This window comes from Gopherus flavomarginatus, chromosome 7 (assembly GCF_025201925.1).
Source record: "Gopherus flavomarginatus isolate rGopFla2 chromosome 7, rGopFla2.mat.asm, whole genome shotgun sequence".
Lineage (NCBI taxonomy): Eukaryota > Metazoa > Chordata > Testudines > Testudinidae > Gopherus > Gopherus flavomarginatus.
Genome location: NC_066623.1, coordinates 47,721,797 through 47,747,585, shown reverse-complemented (window position 1 = coordinate 47,747,585; position 25,789 = coordinate 47,721,797). Strand labels below are relative to the sequence as shown.

The 25,789-nt window shown below is 45.8% G+C and overlaps 1 protein-coding gene across 6 annotated transcripts in view; it reads right to left on the bottom strand.

The window, feature by feature from the left end:
* Positions 1-214: 214 nt before the first annotated feature.
* Positions 215-25,789, bottom strand: part of ATF6 (activating transcription factor 6) — a 343,590-nt gene continuing 318,015 nt past the window's right edge. For 4 of the 6 annotated variants that reach the window (XM_050963199.1, XM_050963200.1, XM_050963202.1 and 1 more), the window contains one exon: positions 215-5,199. In XM_050963199.1, coding sequence (XP_050819156.1) covers positions 4,991-5,199 — 209 coding nt within the window. In that variant the 3' untranslated portion in view covers positions 215-4,990. The remainder of the gene's footprint in view (positions 5,200-25,789) is intronic. The other 2 variants (XM_050963201.1, XM_050963205.1) reach the window with 2 other exon arrangements.

The window sequence follows — 25,789 nt, the reverse complement described above, 5'->3', positions numbered from 1 at the left end:
CTGTGGCCGCTCCGGTACTCTCCAGCCCTGCCTCAGGGGACAGAATTCCATTGGAAAGATTTGGCCTGCTCAGAGCAGAGAGTAGAACCTATGTGCTAAAGCTTCATTCAAGTCCTGGAGGTGACCAGAATTCAACTGGTTTCTTCCCTCCATCGGTGGAGAATTTCTCCGCTCTTCATTCTCTCATTTCAGAAATGGAAATAGATACAAAAACAAAGTTTAAAAATGATTTTATTTCCTCTTGTTACAAACACAGATGGACTCATTTATGAGAATGAAATAAAGTTTTTTTTTTCTGCATACAGTGATCCCACATATCATTTAAAAGCAAAATCAGAGCAGTCTCATCCCCTATCCCCCAAACAGGATTTTATTCTGAGGTTCTAAAAATAATCAGGTAAGAATAGCCTTGTTGCATCCATTTTATGAACTTTCCAGGATGTGCTGCACAGTCCATGCCCGGCTAGGCTGCCTTTGCTGGCTTGAGTCAGGCCCTCTCAGTGCTGAGGTTTGCCTGGGGGGTCAACTGCAGGACTGGGTCTATGGATCTAGAGCTGGATTTGAAGCTTTACGAAGTGCATGGGAGCTCAGCGTGTGAAGAGCCTGCTGTACCAGGCTCATGACTTAGTTACTGTCTTTCTAAGATAGAAAGTCCCAAATCTGGTCACTGTTGGGGATGGTGCTAGGGTGTCATGGGCTGAGTCGGAAAAAGGCAGTGCTGGCAAGGGGGCACCTTTAGACAAGGCACAGGCATTTTTACTATTGTGTGGCCTGCTCCCTGGTCAGCAAGGGATACACAAACGGAGTCCCTGATGCTCCCAGCTGGCTCTAGTCCATGGGGACCAGGATCTCTGTAGCGCTCACTTGAATACATGCTTACCACAGTTGTTGCAAAATCCTACTGAAATCTCATTTTGTTTAGGAGTATGAATAATCAGATTCTTCAGAGTGCGGAGTTTTGGTCCAAGAGGACATGCTGGTGGTCTGTAAGGCTGGGGAAATCGGACTGTGAGGGACAAATCCATTTATTTTAGGCCAAAATTAAGATTTGGATTTGTTTAAAAGTGTTTTGCAAAATGTAATAGAAATATTTCAGTGAAATTAAAACAACACATCAAGTAAAACAGTTCTTAGGGTGATTTAAATATTTCCCTGTAGTGACAGAAACACAGACATCAGCACTGCACTGGAAATGGGAGCCTGAAAGTGACACTGACATGAAAGTGAACAGCGGGATTCAAAACAGTGATGAGGGTTATATAAATAAGTTCCTGAATAGATTTGCTTTCACCATCTAAGGTGAGTGAAGGGAAAAACAGAGCATCAGAATGAAAAGGGTGATTAAAAGAAGTTCACTTTAATAATCTGAGGTATCAGTAACCCAGGAAAGGTGTGTTCTTAAGCAAGATGATGCTATTTTTATCTTGGCCATCCCTTCAAATAGAATCTAACTACTCACAATCAAGGTGCCCAAATTAATGAGTTGAACTCTGCAATTTAACCTGCGCAATCAACCCTTAAGGACTCTAGATTGGCATGCAGTGTTCTTGCTGTCTGCTCTAACGCCACTGATTTTCACAATGAGATTTGCAGTCAAAGTGTGGAAGCCATTCAGATGAGCTTAACAGAGAGTTTAATGGTTAAGATACTTAAATATCACCAGAGTCTAGTACAATCCTTAGAAACACACACATCTTTCATCACAGATTTCATCACACTTGCCAAGAGCTGGATCCCTTCAATGATCTGTGGTGTCAGAATGCTGGTAAAGGAAGGTTAATATAATTGCGAAGTAAATGCTTTTAAACAGATGTTCCTCCTGGATTGTTATAGCATCCACCCTCAGCTGTACGTCTGCAGAACCCATTGTAAGCACTGGTACAAAACACATGAGTACAAGAACTGGAACAAGGTGTCTGCACCCCTTCCCCTCTCAGAAGGTAAATGTTGGTGGTCACTGTCCTGAAAGTCAGCACCATTAGCCCTAAAATGTAAAGTGCCATCAGCTGGGAAGTTTGAATATGCTCTCCCAAGCACCCACAAAAAGCCACAGCAAACTTGCAAAATCCCACACTGTAAAAGTAACCCCTGCCTCATCCCCTGCTCTGTCTCCTGTTGTATCCCGTTAGTTAGTGTGCCTCTAGGCTACCATCTTGGTTCTCCTGCCAGTTCACACAGCCAGTGGGTACAAGGTCTAACGGCTAGTGTAAGCCACATCTTACAGTCACCAACATTCCAGGTATTCTTATTTGTAAAGCAATGGACTCCCATTGCCTGCAGGCATTACTTTGGAGCACTGGAAAAGTGGTCACTGTGTAGCAGAAGAGAGTGGTTCCTTCTAGGGAGGTATTCACCTCTGCTGGTAGCTCTGTTTTTTGTAGCTGGTGCCCAATTCGTCACTCATTTTAGAGGGGCATTTCTCTGCCCTGCTGCCCAGTTCTCATTCAGCTGTCTGGCCTGTAACTTGCAATGCAGTTTGGGCTACTCAAAGGCATTGGCCTCCAGCTCTAAGGAGCCCATGCTCCATTACAAACTAGGGCACACACAAGTGAAAGGGAGCCCATGAGATTGAAGAACCACTAGCATAAAATTAACATCCCATAACAGGAAGTACAAGAAATAGCTCAGGTGACTGATTTCTTCTTGCTAGATTTGCCTAACTTGGATCAGAGCCAGGCTGCTCAGACATAGCATTTAAAAAATAAAAATCCCACATCGCCTAAAATACATCGTAGTGACTCTAAACACACACAGGAGCTGGCTGGGACACTGCCTCCATAGCACAGTTGCCAACTTTCACATGGTAAATAAGCACCCCAACTTTCACAATAAGCCAAAAATCAAGCTAATCTCATTTTAAAACAAGGCCAAAACAAGCCAAAACCCTAAGAACCCCAACATTCTATGTGACTAGATCCCTCGGCGTGCAGCCTGGGACTGTGGTGGGCCCACTGTGCACCCCTGACTCTTTCCCCCCCTTACCCCTGCTTGCCGGGAGCTGATCAAAAAAAAAGAAGCAACAAGCTCTAATAAGCAACAAGCAAAACAAGCCACAAACCAAAAACTAGCCAACGAGCAACTCACAAGCCAATTAAGTCAAAAACAAGCCCAATTTCTGCTTTTTTTCCACAGGTTTGGCATGTCTGCTCCATAGTGATGGGGCCTGGGAGCCCCATACAGTTCTGTTCCAGACCAGCCCCATGTTGTACAGCAGCTAGGTGGCAGACAGGACCTTTCTCTGGTGAGCTAGGGCCACTCGTGTCTGATCTCATGATTCATACCATGGCAGATGATGTAGCAGTCACTCTCTCGCAAGTCAAAGATGCACCACAAGGTGCAGGTGAGGCAGTGTGCTGGCTCTTTAAAAAAACACTGTGAACCAACACGCTGTGCTCACAAAGGGCACAAAGGAAGGTTCATTGTTAAAACATTTTGTGTATTTTTCCCCAAATCTCTCTTTTAAGGAAGCGTCTGCTGCTTGTTTCCACAGATATTAAATTGCACATAGCTTGGCTTTCTCCAGGGAGCAAATGATCCAAGGATAATGCCGGCTTCTGCGCTAGGAAGGGGACTCAGCATGCTAAGGGGACAAAGCTTTTCTCAATCACGAGAATGTTTTAAAAATGCTATTCATTTCCCACAAGGTGCTAGCACAAATTTCCCTAGCAAGGAATCAAATGGCAGGAATTCCCTTCTACTGGTGAGAAGAGTGCGTGTGCCTGGAGAGCGAGGAACTGCACTGTGTGGCCAGAAATGGAGGGTGCTGCATGGAATGGGATTCCAGGGCAATACATTCAGACTGAGCAGCCAGAGAAAGTTTGTAGTGGTGACAACTATTAGACTAGAATAATCCCCACCATGTGCTGTGCACTGCAGGAAGTTAGACTGGGGAAATCTTAAAATCTAGCCCAAATCCAGTCCCTATTCTTCCTCCATGAGGGCAGCGGCTCTGCAAGGAGCAGAGCTGGTTTGGCTCTGTGGGGGACGATTCCAGGGGGCCGTGCAGTGTGTGCCTGCTCTGCACAGCTTTGCAGTGGTTCCTGCGTGGAGCCACTCCTCTTCTTGCCTACAGGGGGAATCATAGAGGCCAAGCCAGCTGTTCCTTTCTCCCATCCTGGTACCTGGCACTAAGTACAGAGCAGAGTGTGAGCAGAATCGTTCACTGCGCACAGTTCCAGACAAAAGCTGCAGCCCACTTCTGCACAGGTACAGGACATGTTGCTTCTAGGGCACCCCATGTCTCGCTGCCCCCTCCATAGTTAAACTTGCCCATTCTTCTCTTGCCCTGTTTGCTAACATGCATGAGTGTAAATAAATAAATACTGCGACTCTGGACTTCTACAAGAGCCTCCCTCCACAAGATCCCCAGCTCTCCAAAAACAGCAGCTAATCAAACCTCAGAACCCCATCCTTTGTGAGGTAGGGCAGGGGTTAGCCCCAATTTACAAATGGAGACACTGAAATACAGGTCAAGGAAGTTATTCCAGTTCATACAGCAGGTAAGGCCGTGTCCTCCTGCCTGGCTACCAGGCCATACTGCCACTCCCAGACATCACCACCCATCTGCTCAGCTTCCTTTGCCTGCCTGCCCTGTACCTGCAGGATGTCTGTTCACTTGCTGTCATTACCAGTATGATGTCAAACACTGCCCAGGGCCATCATGGGACGTATCTGACAGAGGAAGAGGCTAGGTAGGGTGCACCAGCAAGGCTGGGAAGGCAACGGGCAGGGCAGTGTCATAGGGTTCTGGTAAAATGTTCCACTTGAGGAGGAGTATCAGTGCTGGAATTATGCCTGGGCTGAGCCTCTGCAGTTCTAGGAGTCCTGGAAAGGACAAACTAACTGCAAGTGGTAGGGCCTAGTGCCGGATCTGGGTATCCCCAGCTGTTTACCTAGTAATAGTGATAGTCGTGAATGCTCAATTTGTATCACCAAACATTTCTGCCTCCTTGCTGAGGCTCAGAGACTGCAGCTGTGAGGCTTCTGGGAGCTACTGCAGTGATTCCACAATTGCTCTCATGGGGTGGGCTGTCTCAGGGACGGTGGGAGCAGCGCTATAGAAGCGGTTGGTCTGATTTCCTTGCTCTTCTCGAAGGTATCGGGGTATGGAGGAGCTTTTGATATGCAGAATCCTGGTGTCCATCACTTCACAGTCTATCTGCATCATCACCTCGTAGTCCTGCCCATTTATCACATTCTCTGCAAAAGGAAAGGGTAGCATTAGCACCTCAGCAGCATCTCCTTTCTGGTATGTTGGCTTGAAGTTTGGGAAAACCCTTTGAAACCAGGATATAAAGATACTTTCTAAGGCCTTTGGACCCAAAAAGTTTTCATAAACCACGCACATGCAGCCACCTCTGGGGTGTGTAAGGCCCAGGGAGTCTTGAATCCGGGCCTGAAGAGCTGTCAGCAGGGCCGGCTTCAGGGTTTGGCCGCCCCAAACAGCCAAAAAAAAAAAAAAAAATAAAAGCCGCAATCGAGATCTGCGGCAATTCAGTGGGAAGTCCTTCGCGGGAGTGAGGGACCCTCCGCCAAATTGCCGCCAAATACGTGAAAGTGCCACCCCTCTCCGGAGTTGCCGCCCCAAGCACCTGCTTGATTAGCTGGTGCCTGGATCCAGCCCTGACTGTCAGGCAGCAGACACCTCTATGCTACCCTCCAGCAGCAGCTATAACCAGCTTGTGCTCCACTACCTACAACCTGCTGTGGACACAGACCATGGGAAGTATTGCTTCAAGGGGTCTGATATGCCACAGCTCTATGGCTCCTGATTGGCTCCCTGCCCTGTATAAGCCCAAGGGGATTTCAGGAAGTGTCCTGGCAACAGTGGGGATCTCTTGTAGCTCCCACGACCTTCTGGTTTTGATCTTGCTTGATTTGGACCTTGTCTCCTGACCCCTCACTCAGACTCTGATCCTTGGTATCAAGCTCAGACTGGAACCTGACTAAGAACTCCTCTGCTAGTCTCAGCCTCCAGTCTGATCCTGCTCTGACTGCCCTTGTTAGGATCCTGACAGGGTGGGAGCATCAATCACTCAGCACTCTCCATGTCAGTGACATGATAATGAGGGGAAATTTTGGCCATTGACATTAGGGCATAACCCCTCTTCTTACAAAAATGCCATAGAGAGTTGGTCCAATCAAAGATATTCCTTCCCCCACCTTGTCTCTTCAATATCCTGGGACCAATACGGCTACAACAACACTGCAAACAAAACATGCCATAGGCATTTCCATGACCATGCAGAGTAGAAAGGAGCTCAGATGATTAAGGCTCATCATTATCTGAATGGTCACAGGACCTAGGGAGCCTCATGGCTTGAGAAACCCCCAGCTCTGCTGCTAGCCAATCCTATATAACAACACTGTTCACTCATGGTCTTTAACAGAGATGGAAAGTTTGGGCATTCCTGTCTGGCCTTTTGGGCTGCCCATTGTAGAGAGAGAGGCCAGTTCCAAAGCCTGGGCCTTGTGGGGCCTGGGCGCAGGGTCCATCTCTAAGCTCTGGGCAGTGGCTATAACTGGATATGTGCTACATATGCTCATTTGCCTTTGGGGACAATAGCACTACTTGAAAAATGTTTTAGCCTAAAACTCAGGGACAGGATGAGAGAACAAGTTACCATTTCAGCTGGGACTATAATCCTCTGCCCTGCACCAACCCTCGCAGTCAAACACCCTGCCAGGCCCTGAACCCACAGCACTTCCATTGCCTAGAGAGCCTGTATGTTCGCAGAGAGGGGCTAGGCTCTGAGCTGACTGGGGAATGCGATCAGTGGGGTGCTTACTGTCCAGAGTTTAAAGGCTGATGTGGGGGGGGGGTGAGGGGAGGAGAAGGACATCTGAGTCATTGAAAACAAAGCCAGTGTCTCTGAGGATCTCTTAGGTTTTTGCCTTTGGAGCTAGGAGCTCTAAAGTAGTCAGCTGAGTTTGCTTTCTGTGTCTCAAGATGGAAGATTGTGCAATGGAAAATGTATGTATCAGAGGCATGAAATACATGTTACCAATTTTACTGCTTTCCTGAATTAACTTTGATTCTAGCTGACGGTTCACAATCAGGGCTGCATCCCTTATGCCGCATGCCACCTGCAGCAGTCATTATATCAAATATGTCTGGTGCAGTAATGAAAAACAGGAGACAACCTAGTCTAAGGGGCTGACAGGCTGTGAAGGAAATGGAAATGTTTGATCTCCTTTGCACTCTGGGTGTGCCACTCTGTGAACAGAGCTAGGGGCTAGCTGTGACGGCCAGGCTGCTGAGAACTCAGCCTGCTGCTTTGAACACTGGACAATTGGCTAATACTCCTGTGAATGGGCTCTTCACTCGGGGGGCTGCAGGAGCTGGCTGGGGGGTGTGGGAGGTGAAAGGCTTGCAAGGTCTGAGGCAAGAGTGTCCCCCATTGGGACTTCTCTCCTGCTCATTTGGCAGCTTTAACCTCTTGCCTGCTTCACCCTCACGCCCACCGCCAGCTTGGAATGTTCTTGGCAGTCTGTCCCTCTCTTTCCTGCACTCCTGAAACTCAAGGCGGGGAGCTCCAGCACCAGCAAGGGTGTGGTTGTGGTCTGTTCAATTGCCACTCTTCCTGTACACCTCAGCCAGGAGCATGCTGATAATGGGACTGACTGAGGGAGAGGGCTGGACAGCACTCGCATAGCCGTGCAAATCTCCAGGGTGCCTTTGGAGAGAACCTGACAGCTGTGACAGTAGTGCACAAGGTGACAGATGGCTTCAGGCTCATAGGAAGAAAAGTGGATCAGGGTTGTTCCATTGTATCATATACCAACTGATAGAAACTCACCCTCTGCCTGCGGCCTGCACTCCTGATATGGCGTGTCCCTCCACCTCTACCCTCACTCCCTTTACTGGAGCTTGACTTGGCCCATGGGCCAGCAAACACCTCAGCAGCTCCTGCTGGGAAAACTGGGCACTCTGTGGAACTAGCAGCAGGAAGCAGCTGGGAGACAGGCTGTTGGCCAAGGTAATGCTGACAGGGGTCTGGAAGAAACTGGCTTTGGGGAGGGGAGTCACACAAGGAATGGAAGGCAATATGCCTGGGCACAGATTGTGTGTGGGGTTAGAAGGAACCTAGGGAGGTGGGAGGAGCCTCTCCCTGTGGTGGGGACAGAGCAGAGGGAATAGCACGGTTCCCTTTGATGTGGAGAACTCCTCATCCTTTGTGCTCTTGTGGTTAAGGCTAGGGAGGACCCAGACTGATCAAGAAAATGGAGCCCCCAGCCATGCTGGGCAGAGAAACTACTTGCATTGTAAGCTCTTGGGGCAGAGACCATCTCTTTGGTCTGACTGTGCAGAGCCCAGCACAGTGGGTCCTAATCTAGGATTAGGGCCCCAGGCATTACTGCAATACAGATGCTAAGAACAAGAGAAAACAAACTGTATGAACAAGGGGATTATACCCGTATGTGTTTGCCGGCGGGGGGTGGAGGCGGGAAAGGTTTTCAGTGCCTGCAATCATAGAACCATGGGGTTAGAAGGGACCGCAAGGGTCATCTAATCTAAACTCCTGCCAAGATGCAGATAGAAGTCAGGATTCCTGGGTTCTACCCCAGCTGTCAAAGATCTGCTGTGTGGGTGTCTCTAGGGGTGAGTTTTTCCACATGTAAATGGAGGTGTTTCATCTACAGGACTGTATGGGGTTGTTTTGAAGCTTAATTCATAGTTGTCAAGTGCGTGGCAGTCCTTGTATGAAAATGCAAATATTATCGTTATTAACAGAAAAAAGACATCATGGTTTGTGTGCTTGGAAAAATGTCTGTCTGTCCTCGTCATTTAACATTACACACACAACATTTAACCAAACATTACCCACAATTTTTTGCTTATCAGGCTCAGAGCTAAATCCACACTTCAGGGAGACAATAGCTTTCTGATTTTTTCACTTTTAAGGGTAAAATTCTCAAAGCCTACTCTGTCATGGTGAATCACTGTGGAAAGTCTGAGTAAAGATGATTCAGCCACTCCTGAGAATGTGGATAATGGATACAATAATGCTTCCCACGATCTTTTTTCACCAGCTCCAACACTTAACTGCCTCGGAAGAGACAGCTGATGTTTTGCAGTGAAAGAGCCACTAAAGTGAAGCTTTCAGAGTTCGGGGGAATTCTATTTTGATTTGGGTAAGTTAGGCTAGGTCTACACTACCACTTACTTCAGCATAACTTATGTAGCTCAGGGGTGTGAAAAAGCCACTCCCCATAGTGATGTAAGTTACAGCGACCTAAGCACCGGTATGAACAGTGCTCTGTCGGTGGGAAAGCTTCTCTGCCAGCATAGCTACTGTCTCAAATGGAAGTGGATTTATTATGCTGGTGGGAGAGATCTCTCTCGCTGGCATAGAGTGTCTTCACCAGATGCACTACAGCAGCACAGCTGTGCTGATGTAGCACTTTTAGTGTAGCCTAGCCCTTAGAGTCTGAAAGGAAGGTTTAAAATCACACTCAAACAGGCTGGTACAAATGCTGGAAGGCACTGCTAGGGCTAATGCCAGTACAGCTGAACCAACAATGCTGCGGGTGGGAATTATTTGATGAAATGCCCTACTGCAGATTGTAGCAATGATCATGGCCTACATTTGCAGCTGAAAAAGTTCAAAGCTAGCTTAGCTCCCCCACTCCTGATGCCATGTACATTAATAGATTTCAAGGCCAGAAGGGGCCATTATGATCTTCCAGTCTGAGCTCCTGCATAACAGAGGCCAGAGAGCCTCATGCAGTGACTTCTGCATCCAACTCTGCTTGAGTCAGAGCAGATCTTTCAGAAGGAGACCGCCCAGTCTTGATCTACAGATGCCAAGCGATGGAGAATCCACCGGGGTCTCTGCACTGTGCATTGCTAATCCTTGGCGCCATCCAGTCTCCCTTCTCTGTAGTAGCCTAATGTGCTTAACCCAATCCCTCCTCTCCAACTCCCAGTCAGCTCAGCCACGTACCACTGAGCCCTGTGCCCAGATACCCTCTATTGCCTCATGCAGCGAGGTGGACAGCCTGGCAGACTGGCCAAGAATCAGCTGGGATTGAAAGCCCCAGGACTCAGTATTGCTCCTATCCCTGTTAATCTGCTGGAATGTTTGCACTTTCCAGTCTGCATTAAACTTAGCTGCTTTTCACTGACATAATGTTCAGAAACACAGAGGGCCTAAGTGGCTTCTAATGTTTACTGCCCTGAGTTATCTGTGACTGATAGTTTTGCAGGGTTATGTAAGTGAAACAGGTCTGTGTAAAGGAATTTGTATTTATAAATAGATTTACTGCTCTTTTTACACTTCATAACATACAGCCCTGTGTGCTATGCACCTCAGGACAAAACTCCAGAACCTGCTGTGTTTTTTTAAAAATCCGTACTTTGTTTTTATGCTGAAAACCCATACTTTGTTTTTTATGCCACTTTAGCTTGCATCTAAATAGTTGTTAGCATTGCTTAACCAAAGGGCTTTTGAAAATCATGATTCAGAACAATTCAGGATGTATAATTTGGAAGCAACAGAGGGGGAGAAAGACCTGGGTATATTGGTTGATCACAGGATGACTATGAGCCGCCAACGTGATGAAGCTGTGAAAAAGGTTAATGTAATCCTTGGATGCATCAGGTGAGGTATTTCCAGTAGAGACAGGAAAATATTATTACCATTGTACAAGGCACTGGTGAAATCTCATCTGGAATACTGTGCACAGTTCTGGTCTCCCATGTTTAAGAAAGATGAATTCAAACTGGAACAGGTGCAGAGAAGAACTACTTGCATGATGAGAGGAATGGAAAATCTACCTTATGAAAGGAGACTCAAGGAGCTTGGCTTGTTTAGCCTAAGATAATAAAGGCTGAAGGCAGATATGATTGCTCTCTATAACTACATCAGAGAGATTAAAAACCCCCTGGGAGGGAGAGGAATTAAGTTAAGTGCCAATCTTAGCACAAGAACAAATGGATATAAACAGGCCTTCAACAAGTTTAGGCTTGAAATTAACAAAGGCATAGCATGCAAGTCACGAGTTGTGATGCTACTCGACACTGGTTAGGCCTCAGCTGGAGTACTGTGTCCAATTTTGGTCAACACTGTATAGAAAGGATGTAGAGAAACTGGAAAGGATCCAGAAGTGAGTGACAAAGATGATCAAAGGGATGGAATGCAAGTCACATGAGCAAAGGCTGAAGGAACTGGCTATGTTTAGTTTGGAAAAGAGGAGATTAAGGGGGGACACGACAGCAGCCTTCAAATACTTGAAAGGCAGCCATAAAAAAGATAGAGAAAAGTTGTTCTCTCTTGACACAGAGCGAAGGAAAAGGGTCAATGGGTTCAAACTATAGCACAGCAGATTTAGATTAAATCTCAGGAAAAAATTCTTAACTGTAAGAGCAGCAGGATAATGGAACAGACTGCCTAGGGAAGTCATGGAAGTTCCTTCATCGGAGGTTTTCAAAGAGAGGCTGGATATACATTTGTCTTGGATGGTTTAGCCACAGCAAATTCTGCATCTTGGCAAGGAGTTAGACTGTTGTGACTGACCCTTGTGGTTCCTTCTAACCCTAGGATTCTATGATTCTAAAATCTATTCATGTTTCTCCTGAAGTCTGTAGAGTTGAGCACTGAGGTTGCAGGAGGGTTGGTGTGGCCCTGTGGAGGCAAAACAGCAAGGAGAATGGGAAACAACCCCTTTTCCTCCTTCATGACACTGTCTCCACAGAACTCCAGTTTAGGAGACTTGCTAGCAAGGACTTCCTCAGAAGAAGAGTTCAGGGGAACTTACTGAAGCACTGTCTCCTGAAATCAGCATTTGATCTTGCTGCAGTACTGACAGACCAGGAATTTCTGAAGGCACAACCAAACTCCACGTAGCAAGCTTGCAGATCTCTAAGGTCTTTCTGCATCCAAACGTAACCATACAGATTGAGCTAAATGGAAATAAACCATGCTTAAACCAAAATAAGTACATCTACAAACAAAGTGGCACACGGCTACTAAATTATTTTAAAAACACACCATTAGTTAAACTAAGGCAAGTGTGTGCAGACAAGGCCTCATAAGGCCACACCATGACAAGCTGAGTGCCCCAAGGATCAGTCCTGGGACCAGTTTTGTTCAATATCTTCATTAATGATCTGGAGGATGGTGTTGACTGCACACTCAGCAAGCTTGCAGATGACACTCAACTGGGAGGAGTGGTAGATATGCTGGAGGGTAGGGATATGATTCACAGGGATCTAGACAAATTAGAGAATTGGTCCAAAAGAAATCTGATGAGGTTCAGCAAGGATAAGTGCAAAATCTTGCACTTAGGGTGGAAGAATCCCATGCACTGCTACAGACTAGGGACAAAATGGCTAGGCAGCAGTTCTGCAGAAAAGGACCTAGGGGTTACAGTGGACAAGAAGCTGGATATGAGTCAACAGTGTGCCCTTGCTGCCACATTGATTGCCAGCAGATCGAGGGACATGATCATTCCCCTCTATTCGACATTGGTGAGGTCTCATCTGGAGTACTTTGTCCACTTCTGGGCCCCACACTACAAGGATGTGGAAAAATTGAAAAGAGTCCAGCGGAGGGCAACAAAAATGACTCATGAGGAGCACCTGAGGGAACTAGGATTGTTTAGTCTGAAGAAGAGAAGAATGAGAGGGGATTTGATTTGATTTGATTTGATAGCTGCTTTCAACTACCTGAAAGGGGGTTCCAAAGAGGATGATTCTAGACTGTTCTCGGTGGCACCTGATGACAGAACAAGGAGTAATGGTCTCAAGTTGCAGTGGAGGCACTTTAGGTTAGATATTAGGAAAAACTTTTTCACTAGGAGGGTGGTGAAGCACTGGAATGAGTTACCTAGGGAGGTGGTGGAATCTTCTTCCTTAGAGGTTTTTAAGGTCAGGCTTGACAAAGCCCTGGCTGGAATGATTCAGTTGGTGTTGGTCCTGCTTTGAGCAAGGGGTTGGACTAGATGACCTCCTTCCAACCCTGATATTCTGTGATTCTATGAAACCATACAATCACTACGATCTCGAGTGAACTCACACAGAATAGTGTAAAGACACTCCGTTACCCTTGGGCCTTTCATAGAATGATCACTCCATATTTGACCTCAGTCCTTATCCTCAAATGAAAAAGGCACTGGCTTTATGGCTCATTACAACAATTTGTAACCTATTGACCCTCCTTTGACCTATGACTGCAGTGGGGTTAATTGCCAACTTTACTCTAAGTGGTGTTCGGCAGTATGTGTTAACCCCTTATGCTTGACAAGCTGTCCCATATTGTATTTAGCTGTGACACTCTGGTTACCTTTTCCAGTCTGAAGAAAAGCTCTGTGTAGCTCAAAAGCTTGTCTCTTCTACCAACAGAAATTGGTCCAATAAAAGATATTACCTCCCCCACCATGACTCTCCCATACTAATCTAGCAGACAGAGGCCTAACAGAATCCAATGGCTGGAAGTAGAAGCTAGACAAATTCAGACTAGAAATAAAGGTGTACATTTTTAACAGTCATGGGAATTAACCACTGGAACGATTTACCTTGGGTTATGATGGATTCTCCATCAAGGGAATTTTAAAATCAAGATTGGATGTTTGTCTAAAAGAGATACTCTATTTCAAACAGGAATTAATTCAAGGAAGTTAAGAAGCCAGCAAGTTAAAGTAGTATGGCTTGGATGAATGGACTATAACGTGGATAGAAAGCTGGTTAGATCATCACGCTCAACAGGTAGACTGTTCTCAGTGGTACCACATGACAGAACAAGGAGTAATGGTTTTAAGTTGCAGTGGGGGAGGTCTAGGTTGGATATTAATTAGGAAAAACTATTTCCCTAGGAGGGTGGTGAAGCACTGAAATGGGTTGCCTAGTAGGGTGACCAGATAGCAAATGTGAAAAATCGGGATGGGGGTGGGGGGTAACAGGAGCCTATATAAGAAAAAGACCCCAAAATTGGGACTGTCCCTATAAAATCGGGAGATCTGGTCACCCTATTGCCTAGGGAGGTGGTGGAATCTGAATCCTTAGAGGTTTTTAAGGCTCGGCTTGACAAAGCCCTAGCTGGGATGTTTTAGTTGGGGTTGGTCCTGTTTTGGGATGACCTCCTGAGGTCTCTTCCAACACTAATCTTCTAGTACAGTTCTCCCCAAATGTAGCTCACTTGCAGCCAGTTTGCTGTTTAAATTTCTGCAAATGTTCTCATTCATACTATGCTCTGGACAATGTTTCCATTGGAAGAGCTGCTATGCACTACCAAATAAGTCTTAAATAGCAATGATACTGTAATAGCTATGGAGACAAAAAACACACTCATTCCAAGAACATATCAGTGGTTCTAAAATGTTTACATATGGGACAGATTTACCTTCTATGTTGTATTGCTTGAGGCAATGGAGAAAGTATTATTTGCTTTCTGAGCCAAATCACTTTCCTTTTAAAAAGCAAGATGTGTTTGAGCCCCTTTCAAGAAAAATTACTTTCAGGGGCCTTACCTAAGTGGTAAAGCTTAACTGTCCATCAGACACCAAGATCAGTTAAAATGGACCCTTGGAGCATTCAAGTAAAGGCACTGTTCTTTCCCAGGTCTCCTTGTTTGTCTCCCGCTGAACGGAAATTGCTAGGAAAACAAACAATGGGCCAGATTGAGGAGTTTGATTAAGATGTGCTCAGCACAGGGCTTGGGGCTGCCACCTTTTCATAGATTCATAGACTCTAGGACTCGAAGGGACCTCGAGAGGTCATCGAGTCCAGTCCCCTGCCCTCATGGCAGGACCAAATACTGTCTAGACCATCCCTGATAGACATTTATATAACCTACTCTTAAATATCTCCAGAGATGGAGATTCCACAACCTCCCTAGGCAATTTATTCCAGTGTTTAACTACCCTGACAGTTAGGAACTTTTTCCTAATGTCCAACTTAAATCTCCCTTGCTGCAGTTTAAGCCCACTGCTTCTTGTTCTATCATTAGAGGCTAAGGTGAACAAGTTTTCTTCCTCCTCCTGATGACACCCTTTTACATATCTGAAAACTGCTATCATGTCCCCTCTCAGTCTTCCCTTTTCCAAATAAATAAACCCAATTTTTTCAGCCTTCCTTCATAGGTCATGTTCTCAAGACCTTTAATCATTCTTGTTGCTCTTCTCTGGACCCTCTCCAATTTCTCCACATCTTTCTTGAAATGCGGTGCCCAGAACTGGACACAATACTCCAGTTGAGGCCTAACCAGCGCAGAGTAGAGCGGAAGAATGACTTCTCGTGTCTTGTTTACAACACACCTGTTAATGCATCCCAGAATCACGTTTGCTTTTTTTGCAACAATATCACACCGTTGACTCATATTTAGCTTGTGGTCCACTATGACCCCTAGATCTCTTTCTGCCATACTCTTTCCTAGACAGTCTCTTCCCATTCTGTATGTGTGAAATGGATTCTTCCTTCCTAAGTGGAGCACTTTGCATTTGTCTTTATTGAACTTCTTCCCATTTACCTCAGACCATTTCTCCAATTTGTCCAGATCATTTTGAATTTTTACCCTGTCCTCCAAAGCAGTTGCAATCCCTCCCAGTTTGGTATCGTCTGCAAACTTAATAAGCGTACTTTCTATGCCAACATCTAAGTCGTTGATGAAGATATTGAACAGAGCCGGTCCCAAAACAGACCCCTGCGGAACCCCACTTGTTATACCTTTCCAGCAGGATTGGGAGCCATTAATAACTACTCTCTGAGTATGGTTATCCAGCCAGTTATGCACCCACCTTATAGTAGCCCCATCTAAATTGTATTTGCCTAGTTTATCAATAAGGATATCATGCGAGACCGTATCAAATGCCTTACTAAAGTCTAGGTATACCACAACCACCGCTTCTCCCTTATTCACAAGACTCGTTATCCTATCAAAGAAAGCTATCAGATTGGATTGACACAATTTGTTCTTTTCAAATCCATGCTGGCTATTCCCTATCACCTTACCACCTTCCAAGTGTTTGCAGATGATTTCTTTAATTACTTGTTCCGTTATCTTCCCTGGCACAGAAGTTAAACTAACTGGTCTGTAGTTTCCTGGGTTGTTTTTATTTCCCTTTTTATAGATAGGTACTATATTTGCCCTTTTCCAGTCTTCTGGAATCTCTCCCGTCTCCCATGACTTTCCAAAGATAATAGCTAGAGGCTCAGATACCTCCTCTATTAACTCCTTGAATATTCTAGGAGGCATTTCATCAGGCCCTGGTGACTTGCAGGCATTTAACTTTTCTAAGTGATTTTTAACTTGCTCTTTTTTTATTTTATCTTCTAAACCTACCCCCTTCCCATAAGCATTCACTATGTTAGACATTCCTTCAGATTTCTCAGTGAAGACCGAAACAAAGAAGTCATTAAGCATCTCTGCCATTTCCAAGTTACCTGTTACTGTTTCTCCCTCCTCACTGAGCAGTGAGCCTACCCTGTCCCTGGCCTTCCTCTTGCTTCTAATGTATTGATAAAAAGTCTTCTTGTTTCCCTTTATTCCCATAGCTAGTTTGAGCTCATTTTGTGCCTTTGCCTTTCTAATCTTGCCCCTGCATTCCTGTGTTGTTTGCCTATATTCATCCTTTGTAATCTGACCTAGTTTCCATTTTTTATATGATGCCTTTTTATTTTGTAGGTCATGCAAGATCTCGTGGTTAAGCCAAGGTGGTCTTTTGCCACATTTTCTATCTTTCCTACCCATCGGAATAGCTTGCTTTTGGGCCCTTAATAGTGTCCCTTTGAAAAACTGCCAACTCTTCTCAGTTGTTTTTCCCCTCAGTCTTGATTCCCATAGGACCTTACCTATCATCTCTCTGAGCTTACTAAAATCCGCCTTCCTGAAATCTATTGTCTCTATTTTGCTGTACTCCCTTCTACCCTTCCTTAGAATTGCAAACTCTATGATTTCATGATCACTTTCACCCAAGCTACCTACTACTTTCAAATTCTCAACGAGTTCCTCACTGTTTGTTAAAATCAAGTCTAAAACAGCTTCCCCCCAGTAGCTTTTTCAACCTTCTGAAATAAAAAGTTGTCTGCAATGCAGTCCAGGAACTTATTGGATAGTCTGTGCCCCGTGGTGTTATTTTCCCAACATGTATCTGGATAGTTGAAGTCCCCCATCACCACCAAATCTTGGGCTTTGGATGATTTTGTTAGTTGTTTAAAAAAAGCCTCATCCACCTCTTCCACCTGGTTAGGTGGCCTGTAGTAGACTCCTAGCACAACATCACCCTTGTTTTTAACCCCTTTTATCCTAACCCAGAGGCTCTCAACGCTTACGTCTCCTATGTCCATTTCCACTTCAGTCCAAGTGTGTACATTTTTAATATATAAGGCAACACCTCCTCCCTTTTTCCCCTGTCTATCATTCCTGAGCAAACTATACCCATCCACACCAACATTCCAATCATGTGTATTATCCCACCAAGTTTCAGTGATGTCAACAATGTCATAGTTGTATTTATTTATTAGCACTTTCAGTTCTTCCTGCTTATTACCCATACTTCTTGCATTTGTATATAGGCATCTAAGATACCGGCTTGATCTTGCCTCCCAGTTTTGCCCTAACGTTCCTTTCTCTCTGCCATTATAGCCCACACTCCTTCTTGTTTCCGACCCATCTCCCAGGTCCTCATGTTCCCCACTTACCTGTGGGCTTTGCTTTCTCCCTATGAACCCTGACCCCCAGTATACTGGCTGCAAAGGTCTCCTAGGTACTGCATTGCTCACTGGTGGTCACGTGACCACAGCACTCATGAACTGACCACAGCCCCTTCCCACACAGCAGCACTGTGCCAGAGCCTCACGAACAGCTAGTGAACTGACCAAACAACCTTAGATGCAAAATTACCCAGCTACATTTTTAATCAAACCCTTTATATTCAGGCTAGATTTTTTTGTTTGGTTTGAGGGTTTTTAAAAACTGTAGTTTTGGGCCTAGTCTAATAAACTGTGGTGTCCTAATCACAATGGTGAAGCAGGTAAGGGTCAAGGTTTGAGAACTGCTGATTCCTGTGACTGTAGCTGCCCTGGAAAAGTTGGGTAGACTCCTAAGAGCACAATAACCCTTTTAGTGGTCCTCCAAAGGGTGCAGAGACCCTCCTGTGTGTAGTGCAAGTAGCTAGGCTATGGTAGCATTTCTCTGAACTCCTGCTGTGAACAGTTCAGCAGTCATTACGTTTTCAGAGCTGCAGCAGTTTGCAGGGCAGACAGTGCACAGGGCTGCAGGGGGCAATGAACAGTCATGTGAGGGGGGCTTTAGCAGGGATGAGGAGGACGAGTAGGCTTGTGTGCCATAGGGGATGTATTGCAGATGGGAAGAGGATTGTGTCTCTAGGCCAAGGCATCAGTGCTTGAAGGACTCTCCTGGCACAGTTGTCTGCTTCCCAGTGCACAGAGGCAGCTCCAACCCCAGAGTCCTGGTAGAGAGCACAGTCCTTCATCCAAGTTGCCCTGCCCCCAAATAAACATGTTTTTAAAAACTGTTCAGTAAGAAAAAAATCTGCTGGTTAAAGAATGGCTAAACTAGAGCAAAGGCAGCACTCCAGTCTCCAGTGCAGCTGCCTGGGAAATGCAAACAGGGTCAAAGCCCATGGGCTCAGATTCACTCCCACCCCTTCCAGGAATGAGATGTTACATGAGAACAACTGGGAAGCCAAATTCCCAGAGATTCCCTCTCGGGGTTGTAGCACATGGACCATGAGAAGAAAAGATTCTATCTTCCCTTGAACTTCAGCAAGCTTCTCTTCCAATATGCAGCCTGTCACAGGGAACATGGACGTGAGAGAGGAAACACTTCACAGGGGGTGCAGTTATGTAAGATGCCAGCATTGTGGTGGAAGGCAGCGCTGTGGCATTCGTCACACAATAATAATGGTCCTTTAAAGGATTCGTAGGGCCAGGCAAGCCTGTTGTGGCATATCCTGCCAGTCTCAGGTGGGAGATCTGTGAGGAGCCCTAGGCAGTGGTGCAAGGAATAAGTAAGTGCCCTGTCCCCTGGCCTGGCAACTGTAACAGCACACTGATTCCTAATGCCAGGTTGTGTTTTAGGCGAAAGCTGAGGACCTGTCCCTAAGGGTGTTAGCCCTGGCACACTGACTGGATTTCAGTGCAGGTAATTATACTCGGGTTCCCTAAATCCTCCAGCACACAAACAGAAACAGGTATCTTCACTCCCTCTCATAGTCCAAAGTTTAGGTTCACTCTGCCCTGTAAAGCCACTGCTGCTCTACTGCCTCAAGGGAGCTGCAGGGCAATGGTGCAGCAAGAGAATTAATATGCAAATTAGATACAATTAACTTAGGTTTGAACAGAGACTGGGAATGGTTGGGTCATTACACTAATTGAATCTATTTCCCCATGTTAAAATATCCCCACACCTTCTATGGGTCATCTCGATTATCACTTCAAAAGTTTTTTTCTCTCTCCTACTGATGATAGCTCATCTCAACTGATTGGCCTCTTACAGTTGATATGGCTACTCCCACCTTTTCATGTTCTCTGTATGTATAAATATCTCCTGTTTGTGTGCTCCATTCTATGCATCCAATGAAGTGGGCTGTAGCCCATGAAAGTTTATGCTGAAATAAATTTGTTAGTCTCTAAGGTGCCACAAGTGCTCCTGTTCTTTTTGCAAGAGTTCCTGGCAGATCAAGAGATCACATGCTTAAATAGGAGGGTCATGGTGACACAAACAGTAAATATGGCAGGCGACCAGCTTGGCTTAACAGTGAAATCCTTGCTGATCTTAAACGCAAAGAAGAAGCTTACAAGAAGTGGAAGATTGGACAAATGACCAGGGAGGAGTATAAAAATATTGCTCAGGCATGCAGGTGTGAAATCAGGAAGGCCAAATCACACTTGAAGTTGCAGCTAGCAAGGGATGTTAAGAGTAACAAGAAGGGTTTCTTCAGGTGTGTTAGCAACAAGAAGAAAGTGACTGTCTGCAGTGTTTGTGTTTGTGTTTGGGGGTTACTTGCTGTGTGCTGAGCTTGTGTTTGTCAGTCTGTTTGGTTTGTTTGTTTGAAGGACCGTGTGCTGCAGCTGGCAGTTGGAGGTGGAGCTACTAGGAAGGTTTGAAAGCTAGAAGCCTCTGGTAATTGGCTGAGCCTTAACCAGTGGGCGGGGCATTCACTCAGGCCAGGGCTTTATAAAGCTGCGCACAAGCGACCAGGGAGCTTAGCGACCAGGAGCTGCTAACAGGGAGTTTTGCAAGGGAGTTTGGAAGGGGAGTAGGAAGGGAGGGGGGGTCCCTTGTCGGCTCATCTGTGACCCACTGGTCCCCTGAACCTGTAAACTGAGCCACATCCAAAACCTTTCTGTTTACAGCAGAGCAGAGCGGACAGGGAGCTGTAGACGGGAATTTGAGAGAGTTTGACAGAGGGAGGCTTACAATGGTGAGTAGGACCCGCAACACCTGTGCCAGCACTGCTTCTGTCTCCTCCACCTGAGCCTGTAGCCAGACAGAGTACCAAAGCATGGATGCTTTTACCCAGATTCTGGTGTGGGCTTGCAAAGACTGTAATTTGCAATTTCCACTTACTGATATCCTGCCTGGGGGTGGCATCCAATGTGAAAGGTGCCTACTGGTGGAATCTCTCAGGCAGCAGGTGGGAGAGCTACAGGAGGAGGTGGCTAGGCTGAGGAACATCCATATCCATGAGCAATTGCTGGACAGTATCCATGTGGAGACAGCTGACGGTGCTGTCCCAGTTGACAGGACTACCGACACTCCAGTGGAGGAGGAGATGCCTCAGGGTGTATCTGACACACCAGTGGAGGAGGAGGCTCAGGGTGGACACAGCCAGCTGGTTACTTCTAGCAGCAGGCAGTGCTCCACCGCTGCTGCGAACCCTCCTGCTGTGGTAAAAGATAACCGTTATGCTCTTCTTGATACAGGAGAGAAGAAATCACCCCCAACAGTTAAGGAGGTGAAGCCTCGTACCCCTAAGGCTGGGAGGTCTGCTGCCACACTGATAAGAAACGTAGGGTAGTGGTGGTTGGAGACTCTCTGCTGAGGGGGACGGAGACACCCATCTGTCGCCCTGACCGTTCATCCCGGGAAGTATGCTGCCTGCCAGGGGCCCGTATCCGAGATGTTACAGAGGCATTGTCGAGGATTATCCGGCCTTCTGACTACTACCCCATGCTACTCATCCATGTGGGCACAAATGATACTGCGAGGTGTGACACTGAGCAGATCAAGAGTGACTACAGGGCTCTGGGAGTACGGGTTAAGGAGTTTGGAGCGCAGGTGGTATTCTCTTCAATTCTTCCTGTTGAAGGTAGGGGTCCGGGCAGAGACAGATGCATCGTGGAGGTGAATGCCTGGCTGCGAAGATGGTGTCGCAAGGAGGGCTTTGGCTTCCTCGACCACGGGATGCTATTTGAGGAAGGACTGCTAGGAACAGATGGCGTTCACCTTTCGAAGAGGGGAAAGGCCTTATTTGCGCACAGACTGGCTAACCTAGTAAGGAGGGCTTTAAACTAGGTTCGACGGGGACAGGTGAGCAAAGCCCACAGGTAAGTGGGGAACAAGACCTGGGAGATGGGTTGGAAACAGGAGGGAGCACGGGCTATAATGGCAGAGAGGAAGGAGGGTCAGGGCAAAGCTGGGAGGCAAGATCAAACCAGTATCTTAGATGCCTATATACAAATGCAAGAAGTATGGGTAATAAGCAGGAAGAACTGGAAGTGCTAATAAATAAATACAACTATGACATTATTGGCATTACTGAAACTTGGTGGGATAATACACACGACTGGAATGTTGGTGTGGATGGGTATAGTTTGCTCAGGAAGGATAGACAGGGGAAAAAGGGAGGAGGTGTTGCCTTATATATTAAAAATGTACACACTTGGACTGAGGTGGAGATGGACATAGGAGACGGAAGTGTGGAGAGTCTCTGGGTTAGGCTAAAAGGGGTAAAAAACACAGGTGATGTCGTGCTGGGAGTCTACTACAGGCCACCTAATCAGGCGGAAGAGGTGGATGAGGCTGTTTTCAAACAACTAACAAAATCATCCAAAGCCCAAGATTTGGTGGTGATGGGGGACTTCAACTATCCAGATATATGTTGGGAAAATAACTCCGCGGGGCACAGATTATCCAATAAGTTCCTGGACTGCATTGCAGACAACTTTTTATTTCAGAAAGTTGAAAAAGCTACTAGGGGGGAAGCTGTTCTAGACTTGATTTTAACAAATAGGGAGGAACTTGTTGAGAATTTGAAAGTAGAAGGAAGCTTGGGTGAAAGTGATCATGAAATCATAGAGTTTGCAATTCTAAGGAAGGGTAGATGGGAGTACAGCAGAATAGAGACAATGGATTTCAGGAAGGCGGATTTTGGTAAGCTCAGAGAGCTGATAGGCAAGGTCCCATGGGAATTAAGACTGAGGGGAAAAACAACTGAGGAAAGTTGGCAGTTTTTCAAAGGGATGCTATTAAGGGCCCAAAAGCAAGTTATTCCGATGGTTAGGAAAGATAGAAAATGTGGCAAAAGACCACCTTGGCTTACCCTTGAGATCTTGCGTGACCTACAAAATAAAAAGGCGTCATATAAAAAATGGAAACTAGGTCAGATCACGAAGGATGAATATAGGCAAATAACACAGGAATGCAGAGGCAAGATTAGAAAAGCAAAGGCACAAAATGAACTCAAACTAGCTATGGGAATAAAGGGAAACAAGAAGACTTTTTATCAATACATTAGAAGCAAGAGGAAGACTAAGGACAGGGTAGGCCCACTGCTCAGTGAGGAGGGGGAAACAGTAACGGGAGACTTGGAAATGGCAGAGATGCTTAATGACTTCTTTGTTTCAGTCTTCACTGAGAAGTCTGAAGGAATGTCTAGTATAGTGAATGCTTACGGGAAGAGGGTAGGTTTAGAAGATAAAATAAAAAAAGAGCAAGTAAAAAATCACTTAGAAAAGTTAGATGCCTGCAAGTCACCAGGGCCTTATGAAATGCATCCTAGAATACTCAAGGAGTTAATAGAAGAGGTATCTGAGCCTCTAGCTATTATCTTTGGGAAATCATGGGAGACGGGGGAGATTCCAGAAGACTGGAAGGGGGCAAATATAGTGCCCATCTATAAAAACGGAAATAAAAACAACCCAGGAAACTACAGACCAGTTAGTTTAACTTCTGTGCCAGGGAAGATAATGGAGCAAGTAATTAAAGAAATCATCTGCAAACACTTGGAAGGTGGTAAGGTGATAGGGAATAGCCAGCATGGATTTGTAAAGAACAAATCGTGTCAAACTAATCTGATAACATTCTTTGATAGGATAACGAGTCTTGTGGATAAGGGAGAAGCAGTGGATGTGATATACCTAGACTTTAGTAAGGCATTTGATACAGTCTCGCATGATATTCTTATAGATAAACTAGGAAAGTACAATTTAGATGGGGCTACTATAAGGTGGGTGCATAACTGGCTGGATAACCGTACTCAGAGAGTAGTTATTAATGGCTCCCAATCCTGCTGGAAAGGTATAACAAGTGGGGTTCCACAGGGGTCTGTTTTGGGACCGGTTCTGTTCAATATCTTCATCAACGATTTAGATGTTGGCATAGAAAGTACGCTTATTAAGTTTGTGGACGATACCAAACTGGGAGGGATTGCAACTGCTTTGGAGGACAGGGTCAAAATTCAAAATGATCTGGACAAATTGACGAAATGGTCTGAGGTAAACAGGATGAAGTTCAATAAAGATAAATGCAAAGTGCTCCACTTAGGAAGGAAGAATCCGTTTCACACATACAGAATGGGAAGAGACTGTCTAGGAAGGAGTATGGCAGAAAGAGATCTAGGGGTCATAGTAGACCACAAGCTTAATATGAGTCAACAGTGTGATACTGTTGCAAAAAAAGCAAACATGATTCTGGGATGCATTAACAGGTGTGTTGTAAACAAGACACGAGAAGTCATTCTTCCGCTTTACTCTGCGCTGGTTAGGCCTCAACTGGAGTATTGTGTCCAGTTCTGGGCACCACATTTCAAGAAAGATGTGGAGAAATTGGAGAGGGTCCAGAGAAGAGCAACAAGAATGATTTAAGGTCTTGAGAACATGACCTATGAAGGAAGGCTGAAGGAATTGGGTTTGTTTAGTTTGGAAAAGAGAAGACTGAGAGGGGACGTGATAGCAGTTTTCAGGTATCTAAAAGGGTGTCATCAGGAGGAGGGAGAAAACTTGTTCACCTTAGCCTCCAATGATAGAACAAGAAGCAATGGGCTTAAACTGCAGCAAGGGAGATTTAGGTTGGACATTAGGAAAAAGTTCCTAACTGTCAGGGTAGTTAAACACTGGAATAAATTGCCTAGGGAAGTTGTGGAATCTCCATCTCTGGAGATATTTAAGAGTAGGTTAGATAAATGTCTATTAGGGATGGTCTAGACAGTATCTGGTCCTGCCATGAGGGCAGGGGACTGGACTCGATGACCTCTCGAGGTCCCTTCCAGTCCTAGAGTCTATGAGTCTATGAAAGTCAAGGAAAGTGTGGGCCCCTTACTGAATGGGGGAGGCAACCTAGTGACAGAGGATGTGGAAAAAGCTAAAGTACTCAATGCTTTTTTGGCCTCTGTCTTCACAAACAAGGTCAGCTCCCAGACTGCTGCACTGGGCAGTACAGTATGGGGAGAAGGTGACCAGTCCTCTGTGGAGAAATAAATGGTTCGGGACAATTTTGAAAAACTGGACGAGCACAAGTCCATGGGGCCAGATACGCTGCATCCAAGGGTGCTAAAGGAGTTGGCGAATGTGATTGCAGAGCCATTGGCCATTATCTTTGAAAACTCATGGCAGTCGGGGGAGGTCCCGGACGACTGGAAAAAGGCTAATGCAGTGCCCATCTTTAAAAAAGGGAAGAAGGAGGATCCAGGGAGCTACAGGCCAGTCAGCTTCACCTCAGTCTCTGGAAAAATCATGGAACAGGTCCTCAAGGCATCAATTCTGAAGCACTTAGAGGAGAGGAAAGTGATCAGGAACAGTCAACATGGATTCACCAATGGCAAGTCATGCCTGACTAACCTAATTGCCTTCTATGATGAGATAACTGGATCTGTGGATGAGGGGAAAGCAGTGTATGTGTTATTCCTTGACTTTAGCAAAGCTTCTGACACGGTCTCCCACAGTATTCTTGTCAGCACGTTAAAGAAGTATAGGCTGAATGAATGGACTGTAAGGTGGATAGAAAGCTGGCTAGATCGTCGTGCTCAACAGGTAGTGATCAACGGCTCCATGTCTAGTTGGCAGCTGGTTTCAAGCAGAGTGCCATAAAGGTCGGTCCTGGGGCCGTTTTTGTTCAATATCTTCATTAATGATCTGGAGGATGGCGTGGACTGCACTCTCAGCAAGTTTGCAGATGGCACTAAATTGGGAGGAGTGGTAGATACGCCGGAGGGTAGGGACAGGATACAGAGGGACTGAGACAAATTAGAGTATTGGGCCAAAAGTAACCTGATGAGGTTCAACAAGAACAAGTGCAGAGTCCTGCACTTAGGACGCAAGAATCCCATTCACTGTTGCAGACTAGAGACAGAATGGCTAGGAAGCAGTTCTGCAGAAAAGGACCTAGGGGTTACAGCGGACAAGAAGCTGGATAGGAGTCAACAGTGTGCCCTTGTTGCCAAGAAGGCTAACGGCATTTGGAGCTGTATAAGTAGGGGTATTGTCAGCAGATCGAGGGACGTGATCATTCCCCTCTACTTGACATTGGTGAGGCGTCATCTGGAATACTGTGTCCAGTTTTGGGCTCCACACTACAGGAAGGATGAGGAAAAACTGGAAAGGGTCCAG